This window comes from Saccopteryx bilineata, chromosome 8 (assembly GCF_036850765.1).
Source record: "Saccopteryx bilineata isolate mSacBil1 chromosome 8, mSacBil1_pri_phased_curated, whole genome shotgun sequence".
NCBI classification, from domain to species: Eukaryota; Metazoa; Chordata; class Mammalia; order Chiroptera; family Emballonuridae; genus Saccopteryx; species Saccopteryx bilineata.
Window position 1 is genome coordinate 40,845,258 of NC_089497.1, and position 14,219 is coordinate 40,859,476.

Genomic DNA, 14,219 nt, shown 5'->3' on the forward strand with positions numbered 1-14,219 from the left:
AAGTAACTCTTCACCAATCTCTTGGCTTGGTCAGTAAAAAGTTCACTTATTCCATGAGAAGTTCTTTCATACTAGGAACTTCCTATGTTATCACACTGTACTTTAACTAATTTCAATAAAATTGATTTTACTACAACAAACTTAATTATGTGGCAAGTGATACAAAATAAAAGAAGAAGAAGAAGAAGATTATTTTCTTAAATTGTATCTTGCTTCAATTACTTAAGCTGAAATTGTAGAATGATTTTGTGTATACAACACTATGAATTTATGACTGGGCTTCTTACCTCTAAATCATTGCTTTACAAAGTCAAAATACAATTTTCATCTGATGTTGTTTCATGGTCTGTGGTTATATATAGTTGATATGGGTCCACCCATGGAAATTGTTCCCTGGGTTATGAGTAGTGTGGAAAGGAAAGTTGAAGTGAAATGTCTTTCTTGCCAGGATAGGTCCCACTATTAAATACAGTCAGTACCTGGTGAGGACAGTTTTCTTGTGCTTCTGATATTTTACTCAGCGACCTGGTTGATTTTAGTCTCTTGATTTTTTTAAAAAAAATTTATTCAGTGATACCTATAATTAGGAGACCTGTTTTTCTCATTGACTCTATAATCAGTTTATAATTTAATCTTGCACAAGTCATTCAACCTCGATGGGTCTCAGTATCCTCATATATTAAATGAGGAGGTTGTATGAGATATACCATTGTGCCTTTACCTTTTCAAATTCCAAACTTATGCAGTTGAAGTGTTTGACTATAGCACATGGGATGGTGTACAAAACCTGAGCCCCATTTAAATTTGCTTTCAGACTTGGTATTAAGCTGTCATGAGATTATTACTTTAATCTCTCCTCTATTGCCACATCTATTCTTTCTCCATGAGGCAAAAACAATATAAAGGTCTGACTGTAAACTCTGCCATATAAATTCTCACAAATGTTATTGGAAAGGGAAAAAAAACAATTGCATTGAATTTTCTTTCAATGCAATTTAGCGAGCTGTTTTATAGCCTTTCACACCTGGCCTTTAAGCTTACCAGCCATTAGAAATTTCTAACTTTCTTCTGGTAGTGGAGTTCAAATTTTCATTCAACTTATCGTATACTTGACTTTGAGCTTTCTACATATACCATTCTCTGCTCAGTGAAACTACTCCAGCCCCTAAGCTCTTTTTATCTAATATCATCTAAAAGTTTTTTCCATCTTAAATTGTTTTTCTTCACAGTGTAAGTTTACATACACACATTTTAATAGTTTAGATAACTTGATCAGATGATTATACCCATGGAATCTGAGTACTGAATTTAGCTTTAGTTTTCAAGTTTCCTTCCTGGTGTGCTGTTATGTTCATGCAATGATTTAAATATTTACTACAAATAAATTAGTGACTCTGTGACCTTCATGTGGTTAAAATAACATGTTGCATATTAACCAGATGTGGAATGAGGAGCTGACTAGCATAGTGTATATATTGTGAGCCATATAGCCACTTTGAATGTAGATTATTTATAAACTAAGAAAAAGAGTTTATTGAGTTTTTATAACGATAACTTTTAGACACAAACCCAGCTTGATAGAAACCTTAAAAATGAGTGTGTATGCCTGTATGAAAGAAAATATCAGCTAAGGTATTGCTTCAAGACTACAATTATTTTTTTCAAGACATAATATTTGATTTCTTCAGTAGTGACTATATTTGGTTTGAACTTATTTTCTTTAGAAATTATAAGCATGAAATGCCTGAGAAACTTGAAATGTCAGCCAATAACTTGAAACCAAAATTACATTTTGTTGGCCAATTAAAATGTAAAAAAGTTTTAAATAATAATGTTTTCAGATTGTTTTTCTTCCTCTTAAGCTTTGAGAATACACTCTCAGTGTTGACATAATAACCTTGTTGCTAGAGTGTTACTTATTATTACATAGTAACATGGTAGCTAATATTTCTCTAAAATCATTCCCAGAATAAAATTCGTTCCATAAAAATAGAAATATATTCATTTGATTAGAAGATAATTTATCTTCACTTAGATAAAAACCGGGAGGTAGATGGACTTGAATACTGATACAGAACTAATTTATCATATATTTATTTTTCCAACTCTTTTCAATATTTTGATTTTTTAAAAATGTCCTGGGCCTTTTCCCTATGTAGAGCTGTGGACCATATAGTTCAGTTACCTCTTCCTTTGGCCATAGATTATTTATATATTATACATTTTTTAAATATACATATACTACATTTATAACTGCCAAAGTGTCCAAAAGTACGGGGCAGGTGTTTTTTAAAGAGTAGATTAGAGAATAATTTATACAACAGGAACCAGTTTTTGCACAGACATGGATTCATTCTTATCTTTAAGCATCTCATGAGTTGGAGAATGCCTGTTCTAGACCATCTGATTTTCATGATTTCTGATCTTTCTTAAATGTCCTCAAGATTATCTGGAGTAGTGGTACATGATCTTTTGAGTCACTCTCTGTGCCTGTTGAAAGCTGTGATTTCATTCTTTCCATTAAAAGTTTGTAAACAATTTTAAGGGACTCACAGAAGCCCAGTTTAAGAACCCTAATTTCCAACTATTGTTGATTACGTCTCTCTTCAATAAAATTATGTGACTATGTATACCTATATATATTATATAGATCATATATATACTTATGCATGCTCAAAATTATATATATTTAAAATAATGTACATATGCTATCTGCCTCTATGTACATTAAAGAACATTTATTGAGAAATTATAAAAAAAAGGAAAAACTGAAATTAAATATGAAGAAAGTCTAATAGTTTCACATCTTAGTGGATTGTGTTGTGTACCATTTGGGGTACATCTGTCTCTCTTAGAGATGTCTGGTCTGTTATATATGCCAACTTTTTTTTATAATCAACAACTTTGAAATCTTAAATTTAATTTCTATGCTAAAGTCTCATTTTACTTGAAAATTTGTAGAAAATAAGTTTCTCAAGAGACTATGTCACACCTTTAATCTGCAGATAATAAATATTTAAGTTATTTACTAATTTCTTTTTATATTTCATGATCCATTTTAAAACCACCTAGTAGATTTAAAGCAAGAATTTCTATACCCACAAAGCACTCAAAAATCAATGGTGACATAAATGTGCCCCCCTCACCCACCCACCCCCAGTCCCTTTCAATTCCAATAACAATCTCTGTGCTGGAGGTTAATGGCAAAAGAGCAATGACCATATTCTAATCCTGTCCGATGTTGTTTTTAGAAAGATTTTTTGTACTGTTTGCTATTAATACTTTTTTTTTTCTTCTCAGTAAAAAAGGCTGCAGCCATTCTGATGCGTCTTGTTTTCCTTTGCTTTTCTCCAAAGGATGCCGACCTGTTGGATGTTGAGAGCAAACACTTTGAAGACCTGGAGTTCCAGCAGCTTGAGCGCGAGAGCCGTCTGGATGAGGAAAAGGAGAATCTGACCCAGCAGCTCTTGCGTGAAGTAGCTGAATATCAACGGAACATTGTTACTCGGAAGGTACTTTTGCCAGGTGTCATTCAATGACAAAGTCACAATATACCCCTCAGTATATGACAATGTGATCATTAATATAGCGATAATGTAAGTCTGTCTACCTGTCTTTACTTCTGAATATCTTCATGTGTTTAATCACATATCACGTTTATCAGATTATGTAGCCTGCCTTCTATGTGCCAAACAGTGCTTTAAACTAGATAAACATACATGTTACATTCACTGTTACTTAATGTTGCAGATGTATTTATAAGTAATATCTGATTTTTTAAATGTGAAAACCAAGGCAGAAAAAGGCAGAAATTTAGATGTTTCTTTAAAATTACTTCCTTTTGCAATAATAGTAACTAAATTCAGAATAAATGTATGAATGAAGTCTGTTTGGAAATTTTCTCTGTCCATTGCTCAATAGTTCTCAAAGCTGGCTGGTAGGTGGTCACCATTAGAAATAGCCCCATGGAATGCCATGCACATTACTGTCTCTACCCAACCCCTAGCACTCAGATGTCCAACCTAGAATTCAGCTCTTCTTCTAGAACTTAGGATCACACCCTGGCATTCTAGACAAAGCCCATAAAATCAAGGGAAGGAAGGATAGAGAAGGCAACTTCTTAAGCTCTCAGTTTAAATAAGAAATTCCATTATTTTTCCGCAGACATCTCCAGAGATTATATCAAAAGCCCACTTATATTCTAAAACAAGATCTCTCTTCTGGGTTCTTCAAATAGATTTTAAATCACTTGAACTATATTGGTCTTAGGTAATGAAGAGCCATGAGTTTGGCAAGGCAAAGAAACTCCCTTAGGTAGTAATCTGCCAACCAGCAATGAAAATTTGATCACAATTACCCAGCTGGACATACCTTGGCTCCCATTTCTAGGAAAAACTGGCAACCCTTAGACTGTCTAACGTGCCTCTTTCTATGGTCTTTTTCCTTTTCTCCAGGAAAAAATTTCTGCATTGAAAAAGCAAGCCAATCACATTGTCCAGCAGGCTCAGAGAGAACAAGACCACTTTGTGAAAGAAAAGAATAATTTAATAATGATGCTGCAAAGAGTAAGTATGTTCTTTTCAACACCAACTGCAATAAAACACAGGTTTCAATTTGGGGCAAGTCGTTTCCTTTGAAGCAAGTATCTTTTAATAGTGAGCAGTGCATTATAATTTAAGGAATACTTTTTAATAATATATTTTTATTTAATCTTCCACATTAGTAAGCCGATGCTATGAGAATTACTAACTATAATCAGAAAATAAGCAAGGATGATTTCTCCGTGTTTCTTCCACAGTGTGAAAATCTCAACTATGGAAAATCTATTTTCTGATTTCTTGCTTTTTAAAAATATTTTTTTTTCTTCAGATAGGTAAAACATGTTCTGGTGTTTTTATGGCTGTCAAATATTTGGCTCAGTGCTTCTCTGGTGCTTTGAACTCCAATTACTTCTATGGGGTCTTCCTAGCAAATACCACCTTGGATTTAGTTTAGTTTAGTTTATTAGGTAGACATCCCCCTGTGGGTGGCCAGATCATTCTCCTCAAAGGACCATGCCCCCATTCCAGCACTTAAAGCGATTGCACGGAAAGGGATTCCTCTACCAAACTGCAACCAAATTGCTGATATGGCCATAGGCTAATTTCAGGAATAAGGCACCAAAAGTTAAAGTTGATGGGGCTGGTCTCTCTACTGAGCCTTGCATGCAAGCCAGTGCCTAGGAATGTGACATTTGAGATCATAAGAATAGGAAAGGGACCCCAAATAGTGTGCAGGAAAAAAACCAAATCCAGAATGATGCATTAAAATATGAAGCTGTGCTATGATCCCACCTAGAAGAAGCTACCTGGAGCAATCCCATTCTAGCTGTTTTTAGTTTGAGAAAAGAGAGGAAAATTGGCCTTTTATAGAGAATTATGAGTTCACTCAAGGCACCTCTGCAGCCCACCCCGACCCCCGCCAGCTCCCGTCCCTGACCTCTTCAGCGCCTGCAAGGCTCTGTCTGAATGGAGCTGTACTTTCCATTCCTGTCTTCTGCTCTAGGGGTGAACTCTGGCTTAGCCTGCCCGCTACCATTTTACTTTTTCACACAATATTCAAGACACAGATTAAATTACCTAGTATAATATGTAGTATTTAAGCAGTTTCTGTAGTATTTAAGCAAAAAAAAGGAAAAAGTTTCTCAGGGATACATTTTTTAAAATGAGTAAGGTCTCTCACAGGAGTACCAGTTTCTTATTTAAAATATATAAAATATAATTATATTGTAAAAATTATGGTCTATACATACTAAAATTTTTATCTTTCCAAATTGATCTCTAAATATATCTCAGTTCCAATAAGAATCCCAACAGATGTTTTATAAAGATTGACAGGTTGATACTGAGATTTAGTCAATCCTCATTATTTGCAGCTTCTGTAATTTGTGAATTTGCCACCTCACTAAAATTTATTTGTAGCCCCAAAGTTAATAGTTGCCATGCAGTCATTCATGGACGTGCTCAGAGCAGTGAAAATTCTGTGTCACCAGTCATGCACATTACTTGCTGAGGTTGAACAAGACAACCCTCTGCCCTCCTGTTCAGTTCTCGTACTATGAACAGGTGTCCTTTTTGTGTACTGTTTCGTGCCGTGTTTTCACAGTTTGTGCTTTTTGTTGGTGATTTTGCTGTGTAAAGTGGCTCGCAAGCACAGTGCTAACATACTATCTAATATCCCTAAGTGCAAAAAGGCTGTGATGTGCTTCGTGGAGAAAATATGTGTGTTAGATGAGCTTTATTCAGGCATCAATTACAGTGCTGTTGGCTCTAAGTTCAAAGTTAATGAATCGACATTATATATTATATAAGCACACATAAAATAAAGTTATGTTATGATCAACCAGTTGCTGAAAATATTGTGACCAGAGGCTCACAGGAACCCAACCCAATCCTTCCACCAGGAGCAATGGTTCATTGTTCATTAATTCGGTGTTCGTGGTAACATAATGGAACATTATGCAAAAAATGAAAATGATCTGTATATGAAAATGCGAAGGGCATGAAACATGGATATCCAGCAGTAGACCCACACATGTACTATCTGTTCACTTTTGACAAAGGCTGCAATACAATCTAATAGGGAAAGGGTAGTCTTTTCAACAAATGGTGCTGGGTCAACTGGGTAAACAAAGAAAAAAGGAACCTTACCATCATCAATCCTCAGACCACATATATGAATTAATTTGAGAGAGATCATAGACCTAAACTTAAAAACTGAAGTGATGAAGTTTCTAGAAGAAACCATAGAGTGCAAGTGCTCCTTTATAGCCTTGAGGTAAGGATTTTAAAAGAGGAAATGAGAAATGACTTGTATCCAGAATATATTAAAATCTTCTATGACTCAATAATAATATATTATATAAGCACCCAATAAATATTTTTTTAAAGCAGGCAAAGACTTGTATACAAACCTTTCACAAAAGATATATGCAGACATTCAGTCACATGAAAAAAATATTCGACATCATTATTCATCAGAGAAATCCAAGGTTAATTAAACTTAATAGATTTTGTTTTCCTTCAGGAGAAAGAAAATCTTTGTAATTTGGAAAAGAAATACTCCAGCCTTTCTGGGGGGAGAGGGTTTCCTGTCAATCCGAATACTCTAAAAGAGGTAAGCTATGATTGTATACGTCTGCTCATCCCCTCCTATCACCTTAGACATCAAGAGATGTATGTACTTCAGTGTTATATGATTAGCTGAATTGGAAACAGCACTCGACCTGTCGATGGCTTTTCTACCTGTCATTATTTACCCTTTGAAGATTTAAGGGATTATCTTTGAATCTAACACAGATGCTGTGTGTGTGTGTGTGTGTGTGTGTGCGCGCACGCGCGTGCGCATTGCTTGACAGGGACATTGAGGGTTAACTTGGAGTTTCAAAAAATTTAAGATCCAGATCATGATTAGTCTTAAATTCTCTTCTTTTTTCCCTGCAATTTCCTTTCTCAGTTTCTCCTCTGATTTACCTTACTTCTCTTTCTTCTAAGTCTTCCGAAACATAAAAATGCCCCTTACATTTGAGAATGTAGTCTGGTTTCTTTCTTTTCTCTGTTTCTTTTTTCCCCCCAATGTCATTTCTGCTATTTTCCATCTAAATTGCAAAATTCTATTTACATTAAGCTATCCACACTCTTTATCCCAAATACACATCTTCCTCCAGTCTTCATCACTCCTCTTTCCCAAATATATTTTTATAGAGTTACACTGCTACAATGGTAGACTATTTAAACTCTCATTTGGGCCTGACCAGGCGGTGGCACAGTGGATAGAGTGTCAGACTGGGATGCAGAAGACCCAGGTTCGAGACCCCGAGGTCGCCAGCTTGAGCGCGGGCTCATCTGGTTTGAGCAAAGCTCACCAGCTTGGACCCAAGGTTGCTAGCTTGAGCAAGGGGTCACTCGGTCTGCTGAAGGCCCGCGGTCAAGGCACATATGAGAAAGCAATCAATGAACAACTAAGGTGTTGCAATGTGCAACGAAAAACTAATGATTAATGCTTCTCATCTCTCTCTGTTCCTGTCTTTCAGTCCCTCACTCTGACTCTCTCTCTCTGTCTCTGTAAAAAAATAAAATAAAAAATAAAAAGAGCATCTTTTAAAAAAAATAATAATAATATAAATAAATGAGAAATAAGCTTTCATTAGGAAAAGTATAATTTTGACTAAGAAAGAAAAATTTTCTTTATTATTTTCAAAAAGCTAAAGAAAAACCTTGCTTTGCTTATTATTTGCACAATAATTTTTTTATTTATAAGTTGCTTTTAAAAAGACATCAGAGTTTTTTTAAAAAAAGAATCCTACATAGAAAGTATTTTGTGTGTGTGTATATTTCGTGAAATAAATGTTCATCATATAATAGCTGTGCTTAATATGTACCTTAGATGCATTCTGTGACATATTTCTACAAAAGCTTTATTAAATTATTTAGTTACATAGTTTCTCTCCCGTGATTCATGAAACTGGCAGATTCAGTGGACAAAGGGTGGTAATGAATGCAGTGTAGTGAGATAAGATAATTCAGTCAGGTGGGCAGGGGCCAGGTCTATGAGTCCTGTTAAAAAAATATGGTTTATTTTTTGTGGCTGGGAAGCCAAGCCACTAAGTGGTTTTAAGCTGGGAGGAAACATTATTTGATGTCCATTTGTTAAAGATTACTCTGGGTGGCTCTACTGGATTATGAGGAGGAGGGGGAGATGCCATGAAACCATTATGGCAGTGATTGCAATAGTACAGGCTAGAGATGCTGGTGGCTTGGATTTGAGCAGTGGCATGGAGATGGAGAATTAGCTGGGTGTCGGTTTGTCTCAGAACCAGTGGTCACAGTTCCTGTTGATAGACTGGATGTGAGGATGAAGTAAATTAAGGAGGGTGTCAGGAGTAATGCATTTTCCAGTTTGAATAATGAGGTGGATAGTGAGTACCTTTTTCTGAGATAGGGAAGACTGGGGTAAGGGTAGGTTTAAGTGGGAAGATTAGCAATTTGACTCTGGACACACTGAGTTTGAAGGGCTTATGGCATCCAAATGAATTAAATAGGCTCCAAGCTCTCTTCATTTTTCAGTTGAAGAATAAAATCTTGCTTTTTCTATTAATGAGTTGTTCTTCTTCTCTGCCAACTTCCTGGTATCAAAAGGCCACTTGGCTTTTTGACAATTTTTGCGTGTCTGCAACTCTTTCACGTACCAAACCCACTTGACTCACAGATGTTTTTATTTTCTTTCTTCCTTTCTGTGTTTCTTTCTGACACACTCTCTCTCTATTTTTAAGGAGTGATGAATTTATGTCTAACTCTTTTAAACAAGTTCCACTTTTGAAAAACATCATACATTTTTGAAGCAATTAATTAGGTTATATGGTCTATGATTCATATAAGGAATCAAGGCTTGGTTTTGAAACATTCTGCTACCAACGGAGCAAAAGAATAACTCTTCATTCTGATTCATAATTAAAGTTAAAATGAAACTTGACAACCCAGTTGTCCATTTTCTTTCTTCAATTTAATCTTATAAAACTCTGCATAGTATCCATTCCCCCTGTCTGAAGTGCAACACTATTCAGCAGCATTTTGATACCTCCAATTTACACACAGTCAATTCCAGTTTTCTCTACTTTATTGTAATTCTAAGTTCTTCCAGCCTGGAATTTTTGCTTCACCAGCATGATGATCTCTTGCTCTTCTTGGAGCCACTTCTGAAAAAATTTATGGGCTAATAGAAGAACCTAAGTATTAAATTTAACACTATTTTACTTTGAAAGACATATTTTTTTTTACTCTTTTTTCCTTTTTCATACTGCTTTATTGGTATGGGGATAATCATGATTGTTCTGTACGATTAGTTGCCATGAAAATTTACAAGTTTTATTCTCAAATAGAGATGCAGGAGTTTTGAAGATGATAGATTTTGATTCACGGGTATTAATGCCGAAGGTAGAACTGAATCACTGAATTTAAAATAACTGGAAATTCTCTGCCCTAGGGCAAGTGTTGGGACTTGGGAAGCTGACTTGAATTAGAACACCCTCAAGTTGCAACTCTGCCGTAGGGTGTGTGTGTGTATGTGTGTGTGTGTGTGTGTGTGTGTGTGTACATTAAGCTCACTGGAAGGCAGTGTACTTTTTATTCTCATTTAGTTGAGATGCCTAGAAGCTGGACTCCGTTACACTTTCCCTCACACTTTAATTTGTCAGGAAACAGAAGAATGAAAAACCTAAAAATAAAGCTTTGTGGAAAAGGCTCTTGAATTAGAGAATGAGTGATTACATTGTCAATTTTATATTTCAGATTTTGTGTGTGTGTGACTGCTTTTAATGTGGAGTAGTAACGACCTCATTCAGATAACAGAATGAATGCTGATACTTCTGTGTATTATAAAATGTTGGGTTATTTATAATATAATCATTTTGACACCAGAAAAAAAATTATCTTTCATGTTTGGAATATCATTTTTCACGATTAAGCATTCACTAAATCCATTTTAATTGCCAATGATTGGATAATACCACAGACACCTGGCTGTGCCGCTCTGAGCTAACTCCATTGTGTTAGAGCATTAATACTCTCGCATGCCTCAGCTTTTGCTCTCTTTGTGTTTAACTTCTAAATTCCTCCTTTTAGGGTTATATCAGTGTAAATGAAATTAATGAGCCATGTGGCAATTCCACGACTCTATCCCCTTCCACTCAGTTCCCTGCTGCTGCTGACGCTGTTGCCACTGGGCCTACCACAGCTGTACTGGTGAGCCAGCCACAAAATAAAGAGGTGTGTTGGCATGACATTTCATTCATTCAGTGCCTTCTTCATGTCAAACATTAACCCTGGTTAACTGAAAATGAGGACATTTGTGACAAATATATGTCTGATTGACCAGAGGGTCAAGATGAGATTGAATATGAAAAACATACCAATTTGGGAGTACTGCTCTACCAATTATAATACTAGAAACCATAAAGTATATGGCACAGAGTGGACTGCTAGATGTTCAAAAAAGTAAACTCTTTATCTGAGTACTCTAACCTGATAGTTTTCTTAAAAATCAAAATACTTTTTAAAATTGTTGGTTTGAATCACTTTTCCAGTTTGATTTTGTTTTCTATTATGTTTTGCATTATGGACTTCTTTAATGTTATGCCTTTTTAAAACATCTGGAAAGGGGCAAATAATAGTAAATGAAAATACCTTCACTGATTTAAGTTGCTTGCAGGCTGAGGTGTTTTATTTTTTAAAGACTTTATTTATAGCTTAACCTGGCATTGGTGCAGTGGATAGAAAGTCGACCTGGGATACTGAGGACCCAGGTTCAAAATCGCAAGATGGCCAGCTTGTGTATGAGATCATTGACACGACCCCGTGATCACTGGCTTGAGCCCAAGGTTGCTGGCTTGAGCAAGGAGTCATTGGTTCAGCCGGAGCCCCTGGTCAAGGCACATATGAACAAGCAATCAATGAATAACTAAGGTGCTGCAACTACGAGTTGATGCTTCTCATCTCTCTCCTTTCCTGTCTGTCTGTCCCTGTCTGTCCCTGTCTGTCCCTCTCTGTCTCTCTCGGTCTGTCTCTCTCTCTCTCTCTCACTAAAAAATAAATAAATAAATAAATAAATAAATAAATAAATAAAATACTTTATTTATAGATTTTTATGGAGGTTGAGGGGAGGAGCGAGAAATATCAAATCATAGTTACCTCATTTTAGTTATTTATGGCTTGCTTGTCGTATGTGACTTAACCAGGCATGCCCAGGTCCTGGAACTGGTGACCTCAACATTGCAGGTCAACGCTCCATCCACTGCACCACCACAAGACAGGTACAAATTGGGCTTTAACAAGAGGCTAAATAGGAAGATACAGCTCATTATTTGTGACTTCTTGATTAAAATATGAGAAAAGAGAACAATCAGACTGTTGATTTCATTTCTTTGTCATTTTTCTTTCACTTTATACGGACACATATATACTTTTTCTTTCTCCTATAAAGCAAAGATCGCCTGTCTGTCCTGGATTTACATTTCCTTCTACCCTTTCTTCTCCTCCTGTCACTCAACATCCATCAGCCCCTTGGCCTGAAGTCATGGCTTCATCTGTTGATTCTTTCCCTTTAAATGATACACCTCCTCCTCTACCAGCTAAGAAACACAGACGGCAGCAGCGGGAGGAGCAACAGGTAATTAGGAACTGGTGTTCAAAGTTTGGGACTATTTTTTTTCAAAGAAATTTTTAAAAGACAAGGTGCATGCTCCTTCGCTGATTTTCTTTTTAAAGGACATTTAGTATGTTCTCAGAGTATTGGGAGTGTTATAAAATGTGAGACCTTGACTGTCCTCTCCTAACTTTGGATATAGTTTGAGCTAGTTTTATATCCTCATACTTCAGTTTTTACTCAACTAAAGATTGTAACTTATATTGAGTATTTTTTCAAAATAACGCTAGTTATTTCCAAGAAATCCCTATAGAGAGAGTTGCTGTGTCAACACAGATGTTTTTACATATTACTGAAACCATAATGATAGATATCATTTCCTTGCTATCTGTCAAAATTAGCTAAACATTTTACAAATAAATATCTCATTTCTTTCTTCTAACAATCTGGTGAAGTAAGACTTAATTCCCTGTTGAAATTTAGGGGACTGAGGCTCAGTAGAGATAAATAGCATGCCCAAGGTCACTCCACAAGAAGTGTTTTTGGTCCATAGAACAACAGTGTATATTAACTTATAAATGATTTATTATTCTTAATGTTGCCCTTATTTTACTCCATTCAGTGCATGCTTGGGTATTCCAAAGAGTCTGTTATGAGCCTCCTTTTAATTATAATCAAACTTCTTTGTGAACTTGTCCCCAGATGATCCTAGGAAGGCATAGACACTAGAGCCCCAAAGTAGGCAAACCCTGCTGTGCCATGCCCAACCCTTCCATTTGTTGAAGGGACTTTTATTATCTACCACTTGTGGCTAAAGAACTATATCTCCCCTCTACTTTTAGGTTAATAAATATTAGCTAATATAAGCAGAAAATGTAAACTGCAATGTAGATTTTTTTTTCATGATTGGCATGTGTGAAAAATAATAATAAATTTTCTAACTCAAATTTGCACTAATTTTTAAATATTTAAAAACCCCAAGCTTAGTATAAAAATGATCAAACTTAAAGACACTTTGGTTAGAAAATAACTGGACTATTAAGACATTTTTTTGAGAGGACATTTTTTTGAGAGGCTGAGAAAAATTTGAATAAATTCCAAGTTGGCCAAAATTTTGCTTTAGGAATCTGAAAAAATAAAAAATAGTCATCAAGAGGATTTTTTTTTAACGTGAGGGATTACTATAAGGGCTTCTTGGCCAAGATATATATATATTTTTTTAAATAAAAGAGTAACCTAGAAGGATGCCTTATATGGAAACGTTATGTCGATTTGGAGTGTGTTGATGTGATTGAAATATTATTCCAACTTTAAAACAGCTCCCCTGTTTACTCGCTCTTTCTCTCCGTCTTCCTCCTCCTCCCTTTTCTCGTTCTCCTCACACTGGGATCTGTGCCACCACACAGAACTGTCCAGACAGACAAGGGGAGAAACTGCTTACTTGCTTTGTCCACTGGCTGTTTCGCCATCCACATGGCGACCATCATAATCATTTGTAAGTTGTCCTGAGGTCCCAAGGCAGCAGACACTAACTATGAGAGTGAAAAATGGATTCTTTTTTTTCTTTTGTTTCTAGGTTCAGTAATAAGTTCTTCTAGTGCATATGTATCTTCCCAAATGCTAGCTAGACGAGGTCTATTAGTGAACACAAGCATAAGTTGAATTTTTTTAAAAAAAGAAATCTCGTTAAAATTCCCAAATTTCTTTGTAAATGCATACTTCATTTCTTCAGTGAACCTGTTTCAATTAGTCAAGCTTTGCAACTCTGCTTTACATTTGCATTTAAAGCACTTTAGGAGTCTGGAAGAAAGGAAAAAACAGCATAAAGAAGGCCTCTATCTGAGTGACACTTTGCCTCGAAAGAAAACCACACCTTCCATCTCCCCACATTTCAGCAGTGCTACTATGGGGAGACGAAGCGCCCCAAAGGTAGGCATGGGGAGAACCATGGACTTCACATCCAGGAAGTCTTCTTGTCCTTATGTTACTCATACGCAAAGGTCCTTGAAGAAAATGCTAAATAATAAACCATTAAGTTTGCT

General features: G+C 35.8%; 1 protein-coding gene across 6 annotated transcripts in view; it reads left to right on the top strand.

Moving 5' to 3' along the window:
• PHLDB2 (pleckstrin homology like domain family B member 2) overlaps window positions 1-14,219 on the top strand; it is a 268,804-nt gene that overhangs the window by 218,376 nt on the left and 36,209 nt on the right. For 3 of the 6 annotated variants that reach the window (XM_066240765.1, XM_066240770.1, XM_066240766.1), the window contains 6 exons: window positions 3,357-3,512; window positions 4,455-4,565; window positions 7,066-7,155; window positions 10,659-10,802; window positions 12,016-12,201; window positions 13,966-14,106. In XM_066240765.1, the coding sequence (XP_066096862.1) occupies window positions 3,357-3,512; window positions 4,455-4,565; window positions 7,066-7,155; window positions 10,659-10,802; window positions 12,016-12,201; window positions 13,966-14,106 (828 nt within the window). The remainder of the gene's footprint in view (window positions 1-3,356; window positions 3,513-4,454; window positions 4,566-7,065; window positions 7,156-10,658; window positions 10,803-12,015; window positions 12,202-13,965; window positions 14,107-14,219) is intronic. The other 3 variants (XM_066240767.1, XM_066240768.1, XM_066240769.1) reach the window with 2 other exon arrangements.